A 25,627-nucleotide genomic window follows, 5' to 3' on the forward strand; every position below is an offset into this window, starting at 1 on the left:
CATTAGAAGTTTATGTTTTGTGGACGATATTCTCTGGGTGCTCACATTTGAGACTGACCACATTACAAACCAATGAATTACAGTGAACATCCTTAAAAAAGCCTACTATTGAATTTCACAATTAGTTTTTCTCCAAAAATTTTAATAACTCAAGATGCTTACAAAACTGCAAACAAATTCACTTCAGACTGATTAATTGTACAAAACAAACATCATGGGATTATCACTTCAGCATAATATTCTCGGTAAAAGGTAACAAAATCAAATATTTCTCCTTTATACAACTTTCATTTAAAAATAAATGGAAAACTTATCAAAAAACTAAAACCCCAGAACACAACACAAACAAACTTTTTTGTACTGTTTGCTTTAGATTCAAGTAAAACACCCATTATGAAGCATTGCAAAAGACAACTTTCACCGAGTTTAGTAAGAGTTTATCTACAAAGGGAGTTATTCTGGAATAGCTATTTCTGATTAACTCAGAGTGTGAATGCTCTTCTTCTGGAATAAGAGTGCCATATTCTGGATTATTTCAATCCATTTTGGAAGTGGATTAAGATAATTCAGAATAAAGTACTCTTATTCTAGAACCAGAGCATCCATACAGGGAGTTAATCAGGAATAGTCAATCTACTTTAAATTCACAATTCACTTTATTCCAGATTAACTTTCATGTGCAAGCAAGTCCTAAAACCACTCCTCAGACAAATTTATAAACTGCTCAGTATACAGGGCAGAACTGTTATCAAGAACACAGATGATAGATTTTGCACAGCCCAATTTATGTCATATTATGCAAATTGTACCAATTTATATATTGCAACATTTTGCATATAAACATTAACATCATCTTTAAAAATACTGTGTAGATTTAATGCTGAGGAAAGGCATCAGCTTGAGGGTACATCCACACAGTGCGCCGCTGTGTGCCTCCCAGCCCAGACTGACAGATTTGTGAGGCTTGTGCTAGCACTCTAAAAATAGCTGTGAAGACATTGCTTTGAGATTGGGAATGGCTGAGCCATTACAAACATTGAATCTATCTCCCCTTGTAAGTATTCTCACACTTCTTATCAAACTGTCTGTACTGGGCTAGCTTGATTATCACTTCAAAAGTTTTTTTTCTCTTACTTAATTGGCCTCTCAGAGTTGGTAAGACAACTCCCACCTGTTTATGCTCTCTGTATGTGTATATATATCTCCTCGATATATGTTCCATTCTATGCATCCGAAGAAGTGGGCTGTAGCCCACGAAAGCTTATGCTCAAATAAATTTGTTAGTCTCTAAGGTGCCACAAGTACCCCTGTTCTTTTTGCTTTGAAGTAGCAGCTCAGGCTGGAGCTCAACTCTGAAACCCATTCTCCTTCCTAGGCTTCAGAGCCCAAACTCCAACCTGAACTGCAATAGCTACACAGCTATTTTTAGCATGGTAGTGCAAGCCCCAGTCTGTCAACCCAGGCTGGCAGGCTAGCTGCTGTGGGCTGTGTGGATGTACCTTGAGAGCCTTAGTGAATGAAGTCCTCTTATTTCAGGGAAACTTCTCAACGTCAGTTCTCCCAATATGATTCAACCCAGATCTAGGAAAGACTTTCTATCAACATAATAAGATAATTGAGTCTCCGTGGTGATTTACTGAATCGGTCTATTAGTGGGCATAAGGTTATATTACAGCTGCAATGATAAAATTAATTATTTGATATTCAGTTATGGTCCCATGCACCTCTCATTCAAAAACATCTACAGCTTTCTCTCTCTCATTTATCTGGCTATTTTTTCTCCAATGATGGAAGGGAAAGAGCATATACTCTGCCAGCATGAAAGCCATCCTGTGAATCTCTTCCACTATCCCTAAGTCACTTTCACCCCTACACTTCTTTCCTCGTGTTTGTATAAGTGCTTGGCAATTCTTTATAAATACAATACCACCAAGTGACCAGTGTAGTGAATTCTCTCAAATGGCAGGAATTCCCCACTCAGCACAACATCCAACATTCTAGAGAGGATATGCAAAATTCACATCCATGCCATAGGATCTATCATCTTCAGAAGACAGCACTTTCCGCTTTGCCTACCTTTTAATTGTAGGTTAGGTTTTGTAGACGGACGGGGAGGAAAATAAAGATAACCGTGGGGAGAATACACTAAAAGAGATACACATTTCCAAATGAGGAAAAAGTTCATGACCAATATTCTAAGTGAAACACACCCATATAGGACTAACCTGTGCTAATCCTCTGTAGGAATTTTGGGGAGGCAGAGTTTGTTGAGAATGTAATTCTGATGTAGTTAGATGCAACTAATCCTTCTGCAGTCTTCCCCAGACTTTATCGTTTCCAATCATAACTTTAGATTTCAAGATCTGCAGGGCATGCTTTTTGCTCTTTGTCTGGCACATTTGACTTACAATAAAGGGCATATGCATTCAATACAATAATTATAGTTAATAAATATGTTTGTCTCTAACCAATGCTATTAATCCTTAGCACTGAAATGTTGGGCAGGTCTATACTTGCACCGCTGCAGTGCTTCAATGAAGATGCTACTATGCCAATGGGAGAGTTTCTCCCATCAGTGTGGGCACTCCACCTCCCTAAGAGACGGTAGCTATGTCGAAAGGAGAAGCCCTCCTGTCGACACAGCGCTATTTACACTGGGGGTTAGGTCGATATAACTGCATTGCCTGGGATGTGGATTTTTCACACCCCTGAGCATGGACAATAAAGGTTTGGGATCTGATTCTTATCTCGTATATATTGGTGCAAACAGGAGTGGTTCCACTGAAGCCAATGTTTGAACAACTGGCATAAATCCCGTGTATGGTCAGAATCAGGTATTTGATGTCTTTTTGAAAATTACTTGTGGATATGTTAAAGACTATTAAGTAAATGTTAAATGACAATGAATAAGCATACGAAGCACATAAAAGCATATGGAGAGTGTTTTCTCAAAGAATGAGAATGCTAACTGGTCTATGAATAAGGAAGATATAGACAATTACACATAAATAAATATATGGAGATATACTCCCATCTCATAGAACTGGAAGGGACTCTGAAAGGTCATCGAGTCCAGCCCCCTGCCTTCACTAGCAGGACCAAGTACTGATTTTTGCCCCAGATCCCTAAGTGGCCCCCTCAAGGATTGAACTCACAACCCAGGGTTTAGCAGGCCAATGCTCAAACCACTGAGCTATCCCTCCACCTTCATTCATCATGAATAATTGATATACCAGCTGTAATAAAACCTGTATGCAAAAGGTGCGATGTTGTGTAGGCAGCAGCTCTGCATGGCCTTAAAATAATATAGAAAATAGAGAGAGGGACAGAATCAAACTAACTAGTCAGAGTATTTTTTCACTCAATGTGACATACCATTTCTCTCTCTCTGCAGGTGATAAATGACTTAGTTGTAGACCAATTTCACACCTTCTGGCATTAGGCTAACATCATATACAAAATTCTGTGACCCATACATCCTCGGATTTGCAACACTAAAGGAGGAAATAGGACAAGGATGACTCAAGACAGCCAATGTGTATTCCAGTTCAGCGAATGGGAGTAGTCATAGTTTATTAATTTCTGCTTTAAAAATAATATAAAATTATAAAACTTAGCAATACTGTTGCAAGAAAAAAAGTCTGTAATTTACTTCACTTCCATTACCATGCTGTCTCTCAACAGATATGGTTGATTTGTTCTTGTCATTCTAAAAACGTAAGCCCCTCACAATAATTTTTTTAAGGGGGGGGGGGGACTGTGGTGGTCCCATTTGCCCTAAAAATAAGGTTTTGAAAAAGCAAAGTTTTAAGACACCTTTAGACCAAAAGAAATGTTACCGGGATTTTTTATTATTATTATTACTACATCTGTAGTGATTTAATTCTGTAGGCTGTCTTGTTAAATAACGTGGTATCATTTAATTGGACTTTGACCACTATAAGAAAAATAGAGTTTAGAATTAGTTATCATATGTAAAATTCATGTGCAGAAATGAAATTCTTTAGTAATATTAGCTTTTTAGTCAATACTTCTTATTTTTGAGAGCTTGACAACCAGCTTGTATTTGTTTTATTGTATGCTACTGCCTTGAACATTCATAGGCCATGTTCATCAATTTTTTCAATAATTTTATTGATGTAAATCTTGAAATTAAAGCTATGTTTAAAAAATCAACAAAAAACGCATTCCCATGCAACCTTTGCAATACTGTGCAAGGGCCTGAGAATCTGAAATTAAACTGACCAATTGCTCAAGCTGAGCAATTTGCAAAGAACATCTAAAAAGTACCTTTGATTTTTAAAATTGTCAGGTTTTTTTATATATACAGTGGTATTAATTACTAATGTTGGACTAGATCACACTCCCTCATGATCCAAGTGTAGAAGATTCCTGTTCCACGTGAAAGGGGGATTCAGCTGCCTCCACGGTATAGTCCCTCCACTACTACCTGACCTTGACAAGGCAGTACCCTCCACATATCTGGAATGGCTGCTTAGGGAGGCAGGGACAGAAAGTAACTCTGGGCTGGGGTATAGCCAGGGTTGAGACTTCATCACCCTTCGCATTTGCAGATCTTACCTGCAAAGATCCCCAAGGTGCCATTGCAAGTAGTGGCAATAGGTGGGGAGAAGCCGACCTACCAGCTACCAGGAGGCTGGGGCCTGAACTGCTGCAGGGGACATAATGCTTCCTGTGGTCTGTAAGGTTTGGTGCCTGGTCATGAATTCTTTTCTGGGGACTATTCTCCCATCAGTACTCTAATGACACTGAGGGGAATCTCTGTGAGGGATTTCTCATGGAGATTTTCACCCAGGATCCCCCTCCAGTGGGCTTTAATATGGCCTGCACAATAGTTAAGAAAAATTGTTTTCAAAATCTATGATTGAAATAAGGTTTTGGGATATAAAAGTTACAAATCAGTATTAGATAAACAGATTAATTCCATGTTTTACCACAGACAATGTTTGGAGACATAAGATTTCTACTTAATTTCTCATAAGGACTGCCTTAATCCTGTTTCTAATGTGATACTGTAGAAGCAAAATTAATGTGTGAAATTAATTTTGTGCTTTGCTAACTCTTGACTAATTAATACATTTAATTTTGTACTAATTTTGTATATTAGTAGATTCTAGTGATATACACTTATGAAGAACATGGAGATATCTATAGTAATGTTATGACTGTTTACATACAGTCACAGGCCAGCTGGCCCTTTAAGACTAGCTGGGTTCAGCCTTCCTGTGACCTGGCAACCCAGTGATAATTAGTGACCCCAGCTAAAGGTGTTAGGGAGGTTTAATTACAATAACTGACACCAGCTGGGGGAGGAATTTAAGGAGGACCATATAAACAGAGTTGAGCACTCAGAGAGCAATCAGTCAGAGAGCAGGAGTCAGGAACAGCAGCCAGGGAGTGCTGCTGCTGCTGGCAATAGCCGGGACGAGTAGTGGGGCTGGACTCCCAAGAGAAGCAGCCTGGTAAGCCTTCGAGGGGTGGCCTGAAAGTTTAGAGAGAGACTGCAGAAAAGGTTCCTGGGAAACCACACAACTCTAAAGGGAAAAGAGCTGGGGAAGTAACCAGAAAGGCTGAGGTTTTATATTTGGCTATGGACAAGTGAAGACAGAACCAGGGAGGAGGATATGTGTTTGTCCAGCAGTAGGTTAGGAAGAGAACAACATAGGTTGAATATGCATCAACAAAGCACTCAGACCACAGCAAGCGGGAATTATGACTCACTGAGGGATGGGAAAGAGATATGTTTAAGTTATTACATGTTAATAAACTAGACCTCAAGATATGCCTCCAGTCTTCGTCAAGTATTGAAGAGCCCAGGGGAGAAGGGAAAGAGGATAGATGCCACTGAGGCACCTGAGACCAGTAGGGGGTGCTGCAGAACGGGCATATATATTTATATATACAAATGTGTGGACATGATGGTTATTGTGGTATGGCTGATTCTATGGAACCCAAATGTTTAATTCCAGCTATAGCTCTCCTCAGATATCCAGAAGCTCAAGAATGACTAATTGAATTACTAGGTGCTTAAATGAACAATACAGTGAATCCACTGTTGAAAGACTATCTCCAGTCCCTGTGATAAACAGAAACCAGTATGGCCAGATTAGGAATCCCTGTTCAGAACCTCATAAGATCTTTAAGTGGGAATTCTTAAAATGGATAAAAGCCCTGATAGTGGAAGGAAAAATACAGACCAGGGGCCAGACTATCAAAGAGTCAGGAGTTTCAGAGAGGGAGGCTGTCTCACCCAGCCCCAATGCTGGCGCATGGTTGGGTCAAGTGGGACCTACTTAAACTGTCAAGGAAAGGCTAAGTGTAGGTAAAATGATATGCACATAGGCTTTTTGTTATTTTAACCCTTTGGCTTGTCTGTTTGTTATATTCCTCTGAACCAAAAATAATACTTTTGCTTTGAAGAAGCCATCCTGAATCACTGCAATTTCAGATTGATCAAGCTCCCAGAGAGAAATCTATTTCGTAAACTGGAGGTGCTGTAAACTGATGATCTAGTCTAAAGTGTGGTCAATTTCTGGATTCCACCCAGAAGTATGGGTAACTTGGAAAGGGTACCCACAGAAGGACAGAGGTCACAGGTACAGTTCACCCCTGAGCCATAACAATATTTCATACTTATAAATGATGTAGAACTCATGTACCACTCAATCCATTAGAGATGTAGATTTCCCCCTCAAACTCATTCTTTACTGTGTGTCTATTAAAGTTACTGATGATATATATTTTTGTGGAAACCAACATGAAGGGATAATACTTTTTTCACAGAGATTTGTAACCTTTCAGTATACATACAATATATCAAAAAGGCATGACTGAAGAATATATTCACATTCAAGTATTATATGACAATAAGATTAATTACAGCTTAACCTAAAGCATATTTATTGATACCAGTTGGTTTACAGTTTTGTTATATATTCAAAACTCAAGCTACGTGTCAACTATTAATTAATTTTAGCCCAATTTTAAGCAATTCTGGCCTATTTCTTCAAACTATGTGAAGTTGCAGTTTCCAGGATTATTTGACAAGGTCTATCCAAATCAGAAGCACAATGTGAAAATAAAGGGAACAGGATCCATCAAACAAAATGTGAAAAAAATGATTTCACATAACTTTGGAAAACAAAAATCACCACATTTCTCTCAACTGTAGTTAGAGTAAATGTAATGTTTAGGGCATGTACCATAAGCCTTGTCCATAATTCTCCATTGATCAAAGATTAGCTACCGGGGCCTCTGAGACTCACCCAAATGTTGATTACTCATCACTGATAGTAAGATATTCAGGGTTAGTACATTTTTAAAAAAATGCTGAAAAAGCCATTTTGTTTTCAATAGACAAATAAAAGAGGGTTAGAGCCTGAAAGTGGAGACATCTTTCCATAGTTCCTCTTTACCAAGCACACAGTGGGGGGGGGGGGGGGGAGTCTATGGGCCCAATCACAGTTTGGGTTCATAGAACAAGAATTCCTACACTGGTCGGAGGGAGGGGAACCAAACGTCTTCTCAAGAGCCAGTACGCCGTGCCGGACCGCACAGGCTTCCGTGGCCGGAATTAAAAGGGCTCTGGGCTCCCTACAGTGGCGGGGAGCCCAGAGCCCTTTAAATCCTGCCCGCAGCTCCGGCGGCAGGGCTGGGGCCGGGATTTAAAGGGCTCGGGGCTCCCCTCAGCGCAGGAGCTCCGGGCCCTTTAAATCCCGGCCCCAGCCTGGCAAGGCTCAGGGCTCCCTGCAGCCACGGGAGCCCTGATCCCTTAAAATCCCAGCTGGAGCTGCAGTGGGTATTTAAAAGACCCAGAGCTCCGCAGGGGCTGGAGCCCTGGGCCCTTTAATTTGCCCGTGAGCCCCAGGGGCTCCCAGCCACCTCTGCATCTGGGAGCCCTGGGTTGATTTAAAGGCCCCGCCTCTTCTGGTTGAGGCCACGCCTTTTCCGGATGAGGCCAGCCCCCCTCAGGACTCCGGCAGTACCGGTAAATCCTGTAAGTTACTTTCACCCCTGAGTAGGTAGAGGAGTGGGAAGTTAGCTTGAAACTCACTAAGATTAACCCCTGAATGAGCTCCACCATCCCTTCAAGCCTGACTCCTGCTCCCTATCAGCGAGCCAGGAGCAAATGGTCCCATACTGGTAGTATGCATCCCCTGTGCTTCTCCAGGTGTAGTGATTCACCACCCAATTCTCGTATGCAGAATGGCAGTCTGGGAAGAGCCTCACATTTCGTGGCAAGGAAAGGAATTGAGTAGAGTGATGGGGAGTCTGCCAAACATTGGCCCATAAGGGGTTAATAGAGTCCTAGGGAGGCTGCACAGGAGGCAGCTAATTAGAGAGGGGCTGCAAACAGCAGCCAATCAGGGCCGGGTTGGCCCATACAAGAAGGGCTGCAGAGCACTGTTATTCACTCCCTGGAGCTTGAGAAGGGACGTGGACTGGCTGTCTTGCAGGCTGAAGGCAGCAAGCACTATGGACAGACCAGTGCTGCAGGCAGAGACCCTGGGAGCTAAAGGCAGCTCCTGGCAGGCCGCAGGGATTTGCAGGTTGAGGCCCTGAGGAAAGGGCAAAGAGGGTGCTGGAGCCACTGGGAAGTGGCCCAGGGAAATCTACTGAGGAGTTGGAGGGGGGCCGCAAGCAGCAGCCATCTACAGGGTCCCTGGGCCGGGACCCAGAGTAGTGGGCGGGCCTGGGTACCCCTCCTCCCACTCCCACTCGCCACTGAGGAAGTGGCTGGACTAAGGGACTGCGACATTCTCCTGGAAGAGGGGAAGCACAGAGTGAGGCACCACCAGAGGACTGTATCATGAAGAGAGCACCATGGTCTTGAGAGTGACCTGGGCCCAGCAGCAGAAGTAGTGACAGAGGTAAGACATCACCAGAAGAGGGTGCACTAGTGAACAGAGCTAATCCGCAGGACAGCCAGCAGGAGGTGCCTCAGTGGTGAGTCCCACCCCATCACAAGTAGCCATGACAGATGTATGGTAGAGGATTCTTCTGCCTTCAGAAGATAACTATGCTTTCATTGTGGTCCTGAAAGCACCATAAGGTTTTCTATTGGTTTTAATAATCCATCATAGGATCAGAGATATAAGGTGTAAACATATGACTGAAGCCACTGTCTGATAAATGCACAAAGGTAGGACACACACACACACACACACACACACACACACACACACACACACACACACACATATAGAGTAAGGTCAACTGAACTGCAGCTTCAGAAAAACAAGAGTTGCATGCCAAATAAATGACTTTGCCCTTGTTTCACTGAGACTCTGCAAAGTGTTACAGAAATACAAGTTTCTTGTTTGTACCATATGTTTTCATGAAAATATGCAAGGTGCAGTGTCTGTCACACAGGGGTGACTACACATGAAAGAGGATCAACAATCAATACTTAGGATATAGAAAACAACAATCAAAACGAAGCAAATGTCTTATAATCGAGAGTTTCTAACATCTTGCATACTTGCCAACGTTGCTTCCAAAAAAAGTACAGATCCTGTGAGGTAGGTGCTAAGACACCACAGGGATGAGCATGGTGTAACTGCTCAGACAGATTAGATCCTGGGTTACTTGCTGATCTGTAATAAAGATCTTCTGATCTAGCATTTCACTCACCCGTCTAGTCTCTAATGGGAGTTAAAGCACCACTAGCTCAAAACACACAAGCTCAAGTCACAACTACTGTGCAAATGGAGAGAGAGGCTTTTATAGCTTCTCCCTAATTTGAGATGGATCTGTATGTGGCCCAGAGATGAAGCAACCCTCATCTATGGAATCTACTTCTAGACTACCTCAGGGAAGCCTGAGGGTAAACAGCAGCACAATCACAGTACAGAACAACTTCCATGTTGGAACCTAACACTAATCCTCTACTTCTCCCCAAGAAGCAAAGAAATTCCCAAACATGCAGCCAAAATGTTCTATGCTCACCACCATCTCCTCAACTCAGGGAAATCCAAGGCTGCTTTATCAGACCATGTTCCTAACAAACTACTAATTAGTGCTAATCTACAAACCCTATTGTATCTTGTTAAAGAGACTTGAAGTGGCTACTCCACTACAGAGTGGATTCTGTAACCTTCAGTGTATCCAATTATATGGAAATCATGTTTGTTAGCTTGTACATTTGATTTTTGGGGGCTGGAGAGATGACAATACAGCAATCAAAGAAATGAAATTACAATATAGCAACATACTACATTACCTGGATCAATTTGCTACTATTACTATTGTAAGAAATGAGTGGTATTACTTTACTACAAAGTACTACATTACTTAACAGAAGACATATTTATGTTGTTACTGAATTGACACAAAAAGCTATCTAATCAACAACTGGAAGAAAGCCTAACTTCTATTCTAGCTTTGCATGCCCATAATCCATTAGCTAAGCATGCCTTACACAATAAAAAGCAACTTTAGAAACTGTACTGATCCTGAACAGGATTGGAGAACTCTATAAAGAATAAACAGCTCAAATGAAGCATTCCAGAGTGAAAGCCATGAATGATTATCATTTCACCAGTGTCTTAAGTAGAGACGATACTGTATCTCCACAGTTCTGTCACAGAATGCCAATCTTTACTTGATATACTTCTAAGGGAATTCCCCATTTTCAAGACAGGAAATTTCTGTGGATCTAGAGTGGCCACTGTTTACTGTTTACACATCTGGTGTAAATACCAATCAGATTAGATTCTGGAGATGGCAGGATGAACAGTCTGTGGCTTACCGCAAATGACAGCAATAAGCCAAAGAGCTGATCGTTCAATAAGTTTTGTGAATAACTGCAAAGAGTTCAGACCACTCTTCTTTGTTGTTCGACTATTCTGCCAACTGCTGTTTTATTAGGGAACATGTTCACAATCTCAAAAGTTTTTAACATTTAGATAATTCTCACCCTAACTATGAGGCTATAGGACTAAGGATAGGAGTTTTATACTCTTTCAAATGGAATCCAACACTCACTTTGATTCAAGCCACAGAAGGGCCACAGAGAACAGACTTTACAGTTGTGATATTTTTACATCGAGAGAAGTTCTCTCATGTCATTTTTGAGGTTTTTAAGACTTCCTATTACATCTCTCCTGTTAGTAACTAGGCTCTTGACTTTACAGGCAGAGGAATAAAAAAAAAAAAAAAACTGAAATTTCTTAAAAATCTAAATTCTTAAAGTATTCTTCTCTATTGTGCAAGTGCACACAAATTTAGAAGAACTTTCACCATGTGATATTATTATCATTGTTTGTCCTGCCTAACCACTCTCCCCTTTTGCTTATTATCCTCATTTGTTACTTCCAATCTGAAAGCTCTTTTGGAGAGGAACTGTATCTTTTTCTTGTTCTGTAAGAGTGCCTTGCACATTTAAGGGAACTGTAAAAATATTAATCAAATATGATGTGATTTTATTTGGACTCACTGCACTTAAAAGTTTTTTGCCATTTTTTTTAAATGAAAGCTCTAAACCCCCATCCAGTTTCAGTTCCAAAAGATTTTCCCTTGATAAGGGGATGATTGAGACTCAGTCTTTGTCTTCCTTCAAAAAAGGTATGTTTTTAAGTCAAGTTAACAACCTCCAGGTAAAATCCTAGGGAAAACAAGAAAGGCAGTTTATCGTTTACACATGTGTCTAGGGTTACCCTATGTCCGGGTTTGCCTCTTTTTTTTTTTTTGAGGCTTCATCTGTCTGGGTGGATTTTTCAAACAACAGGAAATGTCCAGGATTTTTGCAGAGCAGACATTGCAGCTCAGAAAGAGCCCTGATTAGTGCGCTTCTTGATTGGTCCATTCCCCTGCCCTCCCAGGCCCCAGCTCCCAGCCCTGGGGAGCGGAGTCCTGCAGGGAGGCGCTGACTGATAGCTGTTGCTGTGTCCTGGGCTTGCACCAGCCGCCCTGTCATCATGACAGGGAGCGACACTGCCCCTCACCTCCAGTGAATACTCCTGCCGGAGGTACCCTGTCCAGCACCCCCAGTTGTACCCTCCCCTCCACCTACCTCTCCCTGCATCTCCTCCAGCAGAATCCTCTTTTTGGGAACATGAAATATGGTAACCCTGACGTGTTCGCAGGACAAGTTAAAAACTAGACTTTAATTCGACCTGGTAACGTGTGAAAAGTATAGCCTTCCTTGTCTAGGATTTCATTTCAATTTAATTAAAAAAAAAAAAAGTTAAGTGTTCTTATGTGAAGACAAGGCCTCAGAAGGCACTGACTGGTCTGAAATTAGACAAGACAAAGCAATCAGAGTTCTAATCAGTCTATTCAACCTGGAGGGCTAGCTTGATGCCTCTCTCTCCTTCGAGGAAAAAAGGAGAAGTGATGTGAGTTTTTCTGTGAAGACATTTCTTTTGTTAGGGGAAGAAGCATGAATAGTAGGGATGTCTGACATGGTGAGAAAAAAAAAAAAAGAATTGATGGGGAAGATGCAAGACAAGGACGGCCATTGAAGGGAAGGTGAGAAAGACAACACAAACTATAGAACAATAAGTTTGGGGAACATAAAAAGAGGAGGGAATTTTTTTTTAAAAGATATGTAGTTGTCAGAAAGAAAAAAAATGAGAAGTGAAAGAGAAGGGAAGACAAACACAAAGAAGGGAGGATATATTTAAAAAACATCATTCAGAAAAAATATTATTAAATTGTTTCATTAAATAATCCTACAGGAAAGTAAAACATGAAATGCGATAAAATACTTAAGAGTAGGGGAAGAGGCATACAGACTGCAGTTTGCCTAGGGAACCAAAATACCTAAGGCTGGCCCTTCTCTCTCCATATCAATCAGTTTTTGTGAGCTCCTCAAAGCAGGATCGTCATGAATTTTTCAATCCCATGCTGGTTCACAAAAAATGAAAGCAACATATACAGTGAAAGAAAAATGCAACATGTGTGTACATGTTTATTATCCCAGTTAGAGCTAGCTGTAAAAACAACGTTCACAAATATTTGTTCAAATTCCAAACCATTGTTCAGTTTAAATCATATTCCGGGCCCTTTAATATTCACTACTCTCAAAAATTCCTGCAAAAAATAAGTTTGTTTGTAAAAATGTTTGGAGAATGGCTGTTCTTTATACATATAATCATACTTGTATGCAAACTTATTCCTTATTTGTCATTAGTTTTTCATTATTTGTCTGTTTAGTAGTTTAATTCATAGTAGTAGGTGGCAGAAACAATGCCATATGAACAATTACTCACCACAAAATAACAAGTACAATAGCTAATAGTCAATGTGAAAAAATGAAATAATTGTAAATTGTTTACCCAAAGTATCTGTTGAATACTAATTAATATCAAATTTGCAGAAATGGTTCATATATGATTTGCAAACAGAAAAGGCTAAATTCCTAGGATATTTATTCACAATGAATAATTTGACCAGCCTCTAACTCTACTAAACCTAGCTCCATGGGTTTCCTCAGGAGACAATTTTGGAGAGTTCATTTCAAAATCCATATATCATAGAGATTTTGGAGGATAAGCATGAACATGTCAACTTTAACACTGTCTGACATCAGGCACTGCATGCTGGGTTGCAGCTAAAATTTATTAAAAACATCCTATCTACATCAGGCGCCGCATTAAAACACCCATATTTCTTGTTTTATTAGGTATGTTAACCCAATTCTGCAGTCATTCTCTGCACTGAACTTCCGCTAAAGTCAATGAGAATTCTGCATGAAGGAATATGGCAGTCTTGGTCTCAAAGTGGAAAACATTCAACATTGACTTAACAGTACATGTTTCAAGCAAATGAATGCATGCTTGTAGATAAGAATATAAGAATGGCCACAATGGATCCGACCAATGGTTTATCTAGCCCAGTCTTCTGTTTTCTGACAGTGGCCAATGCCAGGTGCTTCCAAGGGAACAAACAGACTCAGACAACCAAGGCCTGGTCTACACTAGGCGTTTATGTCGAAGTTAGCGCCGTTACATCGAATTAACCCTGCACCCGTCCACACTGCAATGCTATTTAGTTCGACATAGAGGTCTCTTTAATTCGACTTCTGTACTCCTCCCCGACGAGGGGAGTAGCGCTAAATTCGACATGGCCATGTCGAATTAGGCTAGGTGTGGATGGAAATCGACGCTAATAGCTCCGGGAGCTATCCCACAGTGCACCACTCTGTTGACGCTCTGGACAGCAGTCCGAGCTCGGATGCTCTGACCAGCCACACAGGAAAAGCCCTGGGAAAATTTGAATTTGAATTCCTTTTCCTGTCTGGCCAGTTTGAATCTCATTTCCTGTCTGGACATCATGGCGAGCTCAGCAGCACTGGCAACGATGTAGAGCTCTCCAGCAGTGATGGCCGTGCAATCTCTGAATAGAAAGAGGGCCCCAGCATGGACTGATCGGGAAGTCTTGGATCTCATCGCTGTGTGGGGCGATGAGTCCGTGCTTTCCGAGCTGCGCTCCAAGAAACGGAATGCAAAGATCTATGAGAAGATCTCTAAAGACATGTCAGAGAGAGGATACAGCCGGGATGCAACGCAGTGCCGCGTGAAAATCAAGGAGCTGAGACAAGGCTACCAGAAGACCAAAGAGGCAAACGGACGCTCCGGATCCCATCCCCAGACATCCCATTTCTACGAGGCACTGCATTCCATCCTCGATGCGGCCGCCACCACTACCCCACCACTGACCGTGGACTCTGAGGATGGGATATTGTCCACGGCCGGTTCCTCGGACATGTTAGGGGACAGGGAAGATGAAGGAGATGAGGACGACGAGGCAGTCGGCAGCGCTCACAACGCTGATTTCCTCGACAGCCAGGATCTCTTCATCACCCTTACAGAGATCCCCTACCAACCGTCCCCAGCCGTTACCCCGGACACAGAATCTGGGGAAGGATCAGCCAGTAAGTGTTTTAAACATCTAAACATTTATTTTTAACAGAACAGGAATATTAACAATTAAAAGAATGGGTTGTTCATGATTACTTTGCCTTAGGCGCTTAACGGTTCAGTCATCGGCAGTGCAAGTTTTGAAAAAAAAATCTAGCAATGTCCGGTTTTCCGTGATTGTCCTGCCCAAGCCGCTCTACTGTTTAGTCCCTGCTACTGCAGCTACAGTAAAATGCGGTCTATATGTCCGGGGATAGAGCAGAAATCCTCCTGGGACATCTCGATGAAGCTCTCCTGCAGGTAATTGGAAAGCCGTTGCATGAGGTTCCTGGGGAGAGCGGCCTTATTGGGTCCTCCGTAGTACGACACGTTGCTGCGCCACGAGACAATCAAGTACTCGGGAATCATTGCTCTGCACAGCAGGGCGGCATACGGCCCTGGTCTTTGGAGGCTTTCCCAGAGCATTCTCTCTTTCTCGCTGTCAGAGATCCTCATTAGGGTGATGTCGCTCATGGTGACCTGCTTTGAATTACGTAAGGGGAATGTTAGTGTTGGGACTGCTTTCCCGTTCCTTAACAGAACTGTAACCGCTGGTTTGCAGCCACGCGGTGGAGGCGGGAGAGGGGCAGCCTACAGGGATCGTTCCCGGGGACAGCCGCAAGGGGGTGGGACAGGGGCAGAGTTCCCGCTTGCCGGATTGCTGGCAGCAGGGACTGACATTGCTTTCAATGTGAAATGAGGCCAGTGCTAATATAAAAGTTTTAAGCTGCCACAAGTCTACGGCTTACCATGTCTGCCTGAAACAGAAATTCCGTTGTGCTGCCCCGCTTCTCAAATGTGCTGTGCAAGACTCCAGGCACTGAATGCGAAGGCCGAGAATTCGACCTTGTGCTGAGTGCGCATGTGATAGGTGCTGTGCATGGTCTTGTTCACAGAGAAAGACTATGTTCTTTGTTCACAACTACATTTATCTTTCTGAGGAATTCACTCCCTTTTTCCCATTCCCACAGCCACATCTGCGATTGTCTCACAACCTAGCCTGGCATCACACTCCCAGAGGCTAGCGCAGATTAGGCGTAGGAAGAAGAGGACACGGGAGGACATGTTCTCGGAGCTTATGGCCTGCTCCCGAGCCCAGGCAGCACAGCAGACCCAGTGGCGGGAGAACTTGTCCCAAATGCACCAAGCAAACATGGATCGGGAGGAGAGGTGGCGGCAGGAAGACCAGCAGGCGACTCAAACGCTGCTTGGACTACTGAGGGAGCAAACGGACACACTCCGGCGCCTTGTGGATGTTCTGCAGGAACGGAGGCAGGAGGACAGAGCCCCGCTGCAGTCTATCTGTAACCGCCCTCCCCCGCCACCAAGTCCCATACCCACCTCACCCAAAGTCCAAAGAAGGAGAGGCGGCAGAGTCCGTGCTAACTCTCACTCCACCCCTGCAGAGAGCTCTAGTAGCAGAAGGCTCTCATTCCCCAAAATTTGACAAGTTCTTTCCTTCCCGCCTGACACAAGCCCCCGTCCAAGTTTCACCTCCCAGTTCCATGTGTAGTTGATAATAAAAAATACGTTTCTGTTAACTACTGTTTCCATCATGTTCTTTTGGAGGAGGAGGGGAAAGGGGGTTGGACAGGACAGTCACCTTTGGCAGGGTACATAGGCGGGGGCAGGTACAGCAGCAGGGCACATACACAGTGCAGTGACTAGTTACCCTGGTCAGTCTGGGAGGTGGTTTTCATGTTATGTGGTGGGGGGTGGGTTGCTCTGTGACTTTGTGGCGGGGGAGGGCAGTTACAGATCTTAAGCGGCGGTCCTTATGCAGGATCACAGAGCCACGCAGCAGGGGATCTGTAACCGTCCTCCCCTGCCACAAAGTCACATAGCCCCCCCATACACACAGTCCCGATCAGGAGGGGTGACAGGCTCCGTTGAAACAACCATCCCACCACAGCGGAGCCTCTCAATCCTTGAGTTTAGAAGCTTCATTTGCGTCACCACACTACACCCGCACCACAGTCTGCGTCCCAGTTTTAAAAAATTCCCGCGAAAACAGTAGTAAAGAAAACGGTGTGCATTAACAAAGTAGAACTAATTTTATTTCGAAACGTGTGTTGGAAGGGGGGTGAAGGGGGTATGTAACTGGATAGGATAGTCAACATTAACTGGGTAAAGAAACGGGGGCAGGTTCAGCTTCTCTGTACACAAACTTTAAAGTCACAGGTTACCCTGCTCACTCAGGAACTTAGCTTTCAAAGCCTCCCGGATGCACAGCGCGTCCCGCTGGTCTCTTCTAATCGCCCGGCTGTCTGGCTGTGCGTAATCAGAAGCCAGGCTATTTTCCTCAACCTCCCACCCTGCCATAAAGGTCTCCCCCTTGCTCTCACAGAGATTGTGGAGCACACAGCAAGCTGCTATAACAATGGGGATATTGGTTTCGCTGAGATCACAGCGAGTCAGTAAGCTTCTCCATCTCCCCTTGAGACGGCCAAAAGCACACTCCACCACCATTCTGCACTTGCTCAGCCGGTAGTTGAAGAGTTCTTTTTCACTGTCCAGGGCGCCAGTATAGGGCTTCATGACCCAGGGCATTAGCGGGTAGGCTGGGTCCCCGAGGATCACTTTAGGCATCTCCACATCCCCAACAGTTATTTTGTGGTCCGGGAAGTAAATACCTTGTTGCAGCCGTCTAAACAGACCAGAGTTCCTGAAAACACGAGCGTCATGAACCTTGCCCGGCCATCCGACGTAGATGTTGGTAAAACGTCCCCTGTGGTCCACCAGTGCTTGCAGCACCATGGAAAAGTAGCCCTTTCTGTTAATGTACTGGCTGGCCTGGTGGTCCGGTGCCAGGATAGGGATGTGAGTTCCATCTATGGCCCCACCGCAGTTTGGGAATCCCATCGCTGCGAAGCCATCTATGATCGCCTCCACGTTTCCCAGGGTCACTACCTTTGACAGCAGTACATCAACGATTGCCTTGGCTACTTGCATCACAACAACCCCCACGGTAGATTTGCCCACCCCAAACTGGTTCGCGACTGACCGGTAGCTGTCTGGCGTTGCAAGCTTCCAGAGGGCTATGTCCACTCGCTTCTGGACAGTCAGGGCAGCTCGCAACCGGGTGTCATTGCGCTTCAGGGCAGGGGACAGCAACTCACAAAGTTCCAGGAAAGTTCCCTTCCGCATGCGAAAGTTTCACAGCCACTGGGATTCATCCCAGACCTGCAGCACTATGCGGTCCCACCACTCAGTGCTTGTTTCCCGTGCCCAGAATCGCCGTTCCACGGCATCAACATGACCCATTGCCACCGTGATGTCCTCGGCGCTGGGTCCCGTGCTTTCTGAGAGGTCTGTGCTACTCTCAGACTTCAGGCCCTCACCGCGGTGCCGTAGTCTCCTCGCCTGACTTATCTGCATCTGCCTCAGGGAAAGGTGTATGATAAGCTGCGAGGCGTTGAGAGCGGCCACAACTGCAGCGATGGTCGCATGCTCCATGCTCGCAGTGCTGTGGCGTCCGCGCTGTCACTGACTGGAAAAGTGCGCGAACTGATTTCCCGCCGGCGCTTTCAGGGAGGGAGGGCGGTAGTGATGGACGGATGACGGCAGTTACCCAAAAGCACCCTGGACACATTTTTTTTACCCAGAAGGCTTTTGCGGCTACCCAGAATTCCAATGGGCAGCGGGAACTGTGGGATAGCTGGCCACAGTGCACCGCTTCGAATGTTGACGCTTTCCCCGTTAGTATGGACTCATAAAGTCGAATTACTGTCCTTAGTGTGGACACACACGTTCGACTTTGCAATATCGATTCCAAAAATTCGATTTAAGTAAAATCGAACTACTCTCGTAGTGTAGACATGGCCCAAGTGATCCATCCCGTTGTTCAGTCCCAGCATCTGGGATCTACAATATATACACAACTTATTTTATCAGAGCAACGATATCGATTCATTTCTAGACTCCCCTTATTTTGATTTAGAAAATTATTTTTCATATTGTTTGTTCAAATTGTTTCTTTAGTAAGGAAGAATGTATTTAATCAATCTGAAATGTGACCAACAAAATGGGGTTAATACCTCTCTTTCAAAAAGTGCCATCACTCTTTAATGAGCACTGTCATAGGCTGTACCTCTAAGGCACCCTGTGGGGGTGAGGGAGGGCACCTCTCTCCTCCCAAATGTCCTTCCCTGGATATAGATGTCACTGTAGAGCCGGTGTGGGGTGTGGTCCTCCACCAGTAAATCTTAGGGAAGAAGCTCCCTTCTGTCTGGCTGTAACAGCAATCCAAATGTAAAAAGGAAACACAAGTAATACTGCAGCCCACAAAACAATCCTGGTTCACCCCCCTGATTCCCACAAGGCCAAAGGTAAATAACTTATGTGAAGGGAATCTGGGTTCCTAACCTCCTGTGTGTATGAGGGTATACCTACACTGCAATGTAAGCCCAGGATTTGAACTCAGGCTCAAGTTTAACCCTCCCCCCCGCCTTCCATCCACACACACATGCAATAACCCAGAGCTTGGACCCTGGGTCCCAGAACACCACAAGGGTGGAGGGTCTGAGCCTGAGTCAAGCTAGGACCCAGAGTTCATGCCCTATTGCTTTGCAATGTAGACAGCCCCAGGCTGAGTACCCTGGGCTCTAAAAAGAGAAACAAACTGAGGATGGTCCCTCTACCTCAGGGATGGGCAAACTTTTTGGCCTGAGGGTTCCAAACATTGGGGGTTCCAAAACTGTATGGAGGGCCGGGTAGGGAAGGCTGTGCCTCCCCAAACATCCTGGCCCCTTCCCCCTATCCGACCCCTCCCACCTCCCGCCCCCTGACTGCCTCCCTCAGAACCCCCGACCCATCCAACACCCTCTGCTCCTTGTCTCCTGACCTCCCCCTCCCAGGACCCCCACCCTCTAACCGCCTCCCTGAACCCCACCCCCATCCAACCCCCCCCCCCGTTCCCTGTTCCCTGACTGCCCCGACCCCTATCCACAGCCCCACCCCCTGACAGGCCCCCCGGGGACTCCCATGCCTATCCAACCCCCCCATTCCCTGTCCCCTGACTGCCCCCCAGGACTCCCTGCCCCTTATCCAACACCCCCTCCCCCGCTTACCATGCCGCTCAGAGCACCAGGACTGGCAGCCGCGCCGCCCAGCCAGAGCCAACCACGCTGCCGCGCAGTCTAGAGCACCGGGGCAGGCCAGTGGCTCTCGCAGCCGCGCTGCCCAGCAGCTATCTACAATTTCTGTAAGCATATTTTAAGATCCCAACATAGAACTGAATTAAGCCCCTTTATATTATGCAAATATTTTGTTCCAGATATACTAACACAATCACATAATCCAATTAACAATAGGTCATATAAACATACCTCATGTTTGACTTTCTTCTACTTTAAATGTATTACAAACAAATCTTTTGACAAACAATACGTGTTATCTGAACATGCTTTTATAAGTTAAGACTGTAATATTCTATATCAGAAAACAGCATAAGAGAACATGAATAGATTTTAAATATCTATTCATTTGAAAAAGAAATCAGTACTAGGGCTAGCCTTATTTTCAGTACTTATTAAGCATTTTCAAGATTCTTCCTGCAAATTAAGAACTTTCTTGATTCAGTAGTAAAATGTCAAAGCCTTCCTTTCTCCCATAACCATATGAATTTCTGCCAATAAACACTGCAAACTGATCCTGACGATGACAGCAGAGTTATTTAATGGAAATCCACACAACACCACCTGATGACTCTCAAAAGATTCTATAAATAGAGCTGGGGTTTCCGTTGTCAGTTCGCTCCCTTAGTGGTAGCTGGACCAAAGCCTAATCCAAGCTCTGGAACATACTTCCGTATCTTATAACAGGTCACTAGCATGACAAGCAGTAGGCAAACCATTAGACCATCAGACAGGAAAATGTGAAACATTTTGCATATATGACAGTACTTCTTGATGTAAAATTATTTTACACAATTGAACATGATATCCATAATCACCAGGAAAAAAGGTACAAGAATGTTTTTCAGAATACATTCATCATAATCTCTGTACATTTGATTAAACAGGTCCCTTCTATGCAAGCTTTGTGAATGACAGCAACAGGTGCAGCTGATGTGCAAGAAATGTATCTGATGCATACATTTGCAGTAACCTGAGATTTCTTAATGTGTTTCTGTGCCAAATAATTTCCTGCTACTTACTTGACCCTAAAATTGGCCTCTAGAGCTCTGTTACTAATTGCACATATTCCTAGTTTTCCAGTACAGCAGCTTTAGAAAATTAAACATTGAAGACCTGACTACTAGGCTTCTTACTTTGGGAGGACCTCCACTGCAGGTCATAGGATTAGTCATTGATGTATACATACTGATTGTTGTCCGACTTTTTAATATACTCTCTGTGAATTGACATTGTTGCTTCTTATTTTAATAGTGCCTTGTAGCCAAAGTGCTGGGTAATGGTAACAAAGGGACAAAACAACAAATGTAACAAACAATTAATACGAAAAGAAAATTGATGCCCCTAATAAAAGCAAAGTACTGGGCATACAAAATATTTAACAAATCATCAGAACTCATGTTAAGAAGATAAAGAAAGAGTTTGACATTATATTTAAAATGATGGAGAGTCAGAAAAACAAACAGCGATAGCAGGTATTCCATAGAGCTGGGGCATATTTGGAGAAAAAAGAACAACTGAATTGTGGTAAGAAGAATGGTGAGAAAATGAACTCATGGAGTGAACAGGATATTAGCAGAAAAGGGTAGGAAGCACTCGTTTGACTAATAGATCTTCATGCTAATGCAGATGGATGAGAAATCAGCAAGTGATGAAAAGAAAGAAGACATGTAAACTGCAAAGCAAAGGGGGAAAAAAATCAGGCAAGCTACATGATTTGTATCCTACTGAAGTTTTGGAAAGTGGATTACAGAAGACCAATATAAGTAGGGTACCAAAACAGAAGCATGAGATCACAATTGCATTTATTATTAATAATAAATACAAAAGGGCTCAGGTTTTATAGTGCATGTTCCCTTTTCACAACAACTATGAAAACTAGGACTCTGGAAAATTTTTGGGCAAGTTAAAAACCTAAGAGATATGATCAGTTTTAAACCACATCAAACAGATGTTATAGGGCCAGAGTAGTTTAATACATTAGCCTTTTGCCATTGGATACCAGGGTTGTAACATGGCTAAAATAGTAAGTGAAATGAGTTCACATTGCAAGAACATTCAAATTTGCATCATTGGCTCAGGAAAGGCCAAAGACTAAATAGCAAAGATTAGGATTTTAGGTAAATTAACAATGTGGGGGTAGTTTAAAGCACCTTCCCACACAATGCCTATGTCTACACAAGGACTATTAGCTTCCCTTGCAGCATGCAATACTTCACCAAACTTTAAAATTGTTCTGACGGAAATGTAAATATCCCTTACAGATGGATGTGAGAAGAAAATAAAATACAGTAACTCAGACATGATAGTATGCATCTCCCGCAAGAAAGGATTTATTAATGGAGAATGCTTTTAAATGCAAGATCAGATATCCATAAAAGATTCAGTATAGGAATAAAGCTGAGCTTTCATGATTAAAACTTTGTCTAAGAGTAAGAAATTACTTCCACTTCATTTCTAGTGAATTATTAAATTTCAGTGGCACACGCTCTCTTAGTTGTTTTACACGACACATCACCATAGTTTCTGAGCACTGTAGGTAATAGCTATTTTATGTACTTAAATTCTTCTAATTGCAGGTCTGAAAAATGGTATTAAAGAAAATTCAAATTGAGTCTTGTAGAAATGCACTGAAGTTATTTATAAGCACTGAAGTTATTTTATGCCTTTCAATTCAATCTATGTTTTATCTTTCTTGAACAATAGTCCTCCATGCAGATACTGCACTGTGTATATGCCTGCTAGATTACTGTGAATTCTTTGAGGTTTCCTATAGTCAAGACTTTCTCCAGACACAAGTCATGCTATGATGAACTACATTCCTATTATAGTAAAGATTTATTAACTGCATAAATTACTGTAATGGCCATTTACCCTTCACCATCTGTTATAACTCTCACTTACGAACGACTGTTACAAGAACAGGAGGTGTATTTCAGAAAAGAGATTACAGAGGTTTTTTTTCAATATACTAAAAACACCATGTCCAATAATTTGTTGCTGAGTGTATTAGTGGCTAGTTTACTTTTTGAAAAAAATCTACCGCATACATGAAATAAATACCTTAAAAGAACATAAGCACTAGAAATATGAATTCCAGAAGCACTCGCAATAGTGAATGAATAAGTGTACTGGAACTCTAAAATTCCTTATGTCCAAAAGAGAATTTTGCACCCTGCAGAAAGAATGCCAGTGAAGATCTCCTCATGCAAGTTAAAAAACAAAAACTCACTGCACAAACTCCCATCCAGGACAGATGAAATTTTAAGGCTCTGTCTATAAATGAATGTGTACAAAGCAACCTATACAGCTGTGGACCTTTCCCTTTACATTTTAAAAATGAAATTGTAATAGTAATAATAGTTCTGAAATAAAATCAATTTTAGGGACACTATAGCAACTTAAAAATGATATTTACTAGGACATTTTGTCAAATAAATGCTCATTACTGTTGTGTGTTTCCCCATATGTTGCACTGGTATGAGTCTTTGCACAAGTCAACCAAGATTTAAAAAAAAATGAAAACACAAAAAATGCCAGAGCATATTTATATAAACCTTACATTATGAATCTCCATACTTTAGAAGATGTTGTTGAGTGGCTGTGTGTTTTTATAGAATGCATACATGATGTACATAGGTGCTTTTTGCTTTTTTGTTTTGTTTTTAACACTAGCAATGCTTTAAAACTTACAAGCATACTGACTTTCAGTAACAAACTCAAAAACAGCCAAACATTCTAGTTGTCACATTATGCATGAAAAAGTAACATGGAAAATGCACTTTATCTGAAATAGCACGACCATAGCAACCATGAATTTTACTATGTGCCATGAACACCTCTACATAATAATTAGCCTAAAAACCCATAGTACTTTCAATATGCCTATTTGCAATGCAATAGCCCCAGCTCCACTGAGATGATGTTCAGCTAGATTTTTTTTTTTAAATCCCAGGAAATATTTATTTAAATATCAAAGACTAAGTAAACCAATCCCAACTGCAATTAAAACTACCACACAAGTTTGGCAGCATGAAGTAATTAATATTTTTGGGTACTAACCTTGCTAGCACTGAAGTAAAAGGCATATTTCTGACTGATTTTAATGGCACTGCTAATCAAACAATAAGAGGCCTGATATTTCACATGCTTATTACTGGGTAGCAATGCTCATCTTTACAAAAATGCAGAATTCTTTAGAATCTTAAAACATCTGTCTCACTGAAGACATGCACAATAAGCACTAGGAGACAAATTACTCGTTTATTGATCATAGTCATTAGGAGGACTAAAACTGTTATCTTCTGCAAAACTCTCTTTGTTATGTATATTTATACAAAATATTTATGTATATTCACACATAAAACCCCCATTAGTACTATCTGCCATCAATATGTAAATGTTCTTATTCAAAATTTAAAGTGAAATGAAAACAAAAGCTGACATCAAAATTATTAAGACAAAAATTACCAATTCTTTGTGCACATAAATTGACGGTTTAAGGCATAATACTGATACAAAGTTTATTTGCATGTCTTTCATTTCCATAAATCACATCTTATCCCAACACTAAAAGAATAAGGAAAAATACATGTTTAGTTATCATAAATAATTATTTTGTTCTGATTAAAAATAGAGTAATAGCCTCTTGATTGTATTTGCCACCAATTCTATCATTGATACAAAGGTTAAAAAAATCTTTCATCATTCACTTAGTTGCAAACCTCTTTATAGAGTCCTTGTTCATTTCTGACGTCTGTACTATCAGTTATCTCGAAATCAACCATCACTTCCACTAATAAATTATAGAGCCAATTCTTAATGAAGTTGTCAATGAAAACAATACACTAAATGAAATGTTATTAAGCAACCATTTAAATCAGTCTTACTCTAGTAATTTTATCACAGGACATTTTCCCTCCTGGTTAGATCTCATCTAAGAGAGTCCAAACCCTCTAGCATTTCACATCACTTTAGATGACACAATGCGCTACCTAATTACATCTAGCCTTATGAGGCATATGGTATCATGTCAACAAATACCATCATATTCTACTGAGACCTGACAAAACATAAATTTGATATTCCTTCAGCATGGATTCTACAGTGTTTGAGTAATCTCAAAAATAATGTTTAGGTAATGGTTATAAGATGCAATTAGTTCATGTTGTACTTGGGGAAAAGCTTCTTTGGTTCTTCCACAAATAGCCACAAAGCTACACTGGCCAGACTGGCATGGTAAATACATAAACAGAGGATGACTCTAATTTGAAATCCAAAAAACTACCTCTCCTGCCCAAGGGATGTAGAAGCTATTTGATGGTAGGGCTGGATTACTTACCCAGAGATCCTAAAAGTTGTGCCTGTCTTGAAAAGATGAGGGTTCCTTGTTGACTGGGCAAGATCCCTTCTAATGAGGATTTGGGTACTTATCCCTGGCCTGAAGGTGTAAGAGTGTCCTCCAGGCTGGAGCTAAATCCCTAATACATCTTAAGAAGGCAATAGCTCCAGTGAATAGGCATCTATTCCTTTAGACTTCAGCCTGCAGAATTTTTTTTTTTTTTTTTT

General features: G+C 42.3%; 2 protein-coding genes across 22 annotated transcripts in view; one reads left to right on the forward strand and one right to left on the reverse strand.

Annotated features, from left to right (window-relative positions):
• RYR3 (ryanodine receptor 3) overlaps positions 1–25,627 on the reverse strand; it is a 561,484-nt gene that overhangs the window by 476,518 nt on the left and 59,339 nt on the right. The window lies entirely within an intron of this gene.
• Positions 5,379–16,465, forward strand: LOC135983431 (uncharacterized). Its single transcript, XM_065595386.1, has 4 exons — positions 5,379–5,483; positions 6,470–6,617; positions 13,649–14,899; positions 15,896–16,465. Exons 3-4 carry the CDS (start codon positions 14,347–14,349, stop codon positions 16,369–16,371), a joined length of 1,029 nt encoding a protein of 342 aa, XP_065451458.1. The 5' UTR covers positions 5,379–5,483; positions 6,470–6,617; positions 13,649–14,346; the 3' UTR covers positions 16,372–16,465.

Source organism: Chrysemys picta, chromosome 4 (assembly GCF_011386835.1).
Source record: "Chrysemys picta bellii isolate R12L10 chromosome 4, ASM1138683v2, whole genome shotgun sequence".
In the NCBI taxonomy this organism is placed as follows: domain Eukaryota; kingdom Metazoa; phylum Chordata; order Testudines; family Emydidae; genus Chrysemys; species Chrysemys picta.

Bases quoted from the DNA above. Each gene is read 5' to 3' on its own strand.
- LOC135983431 (XM_065595386.1), top strand. From the start codon at position 14,347: ATGGCCGTGCAATCTCTGAATAGAAAGAGGGCCCCAGCATGGACTGAT. The intron at 14,900-15,895 runs GTAAGTGTTTTA...CCATTCCCACAG, and splicing joins ATCTGGGGAAGGATCAGCCA to CCACATCTGCGATTGTCTCA.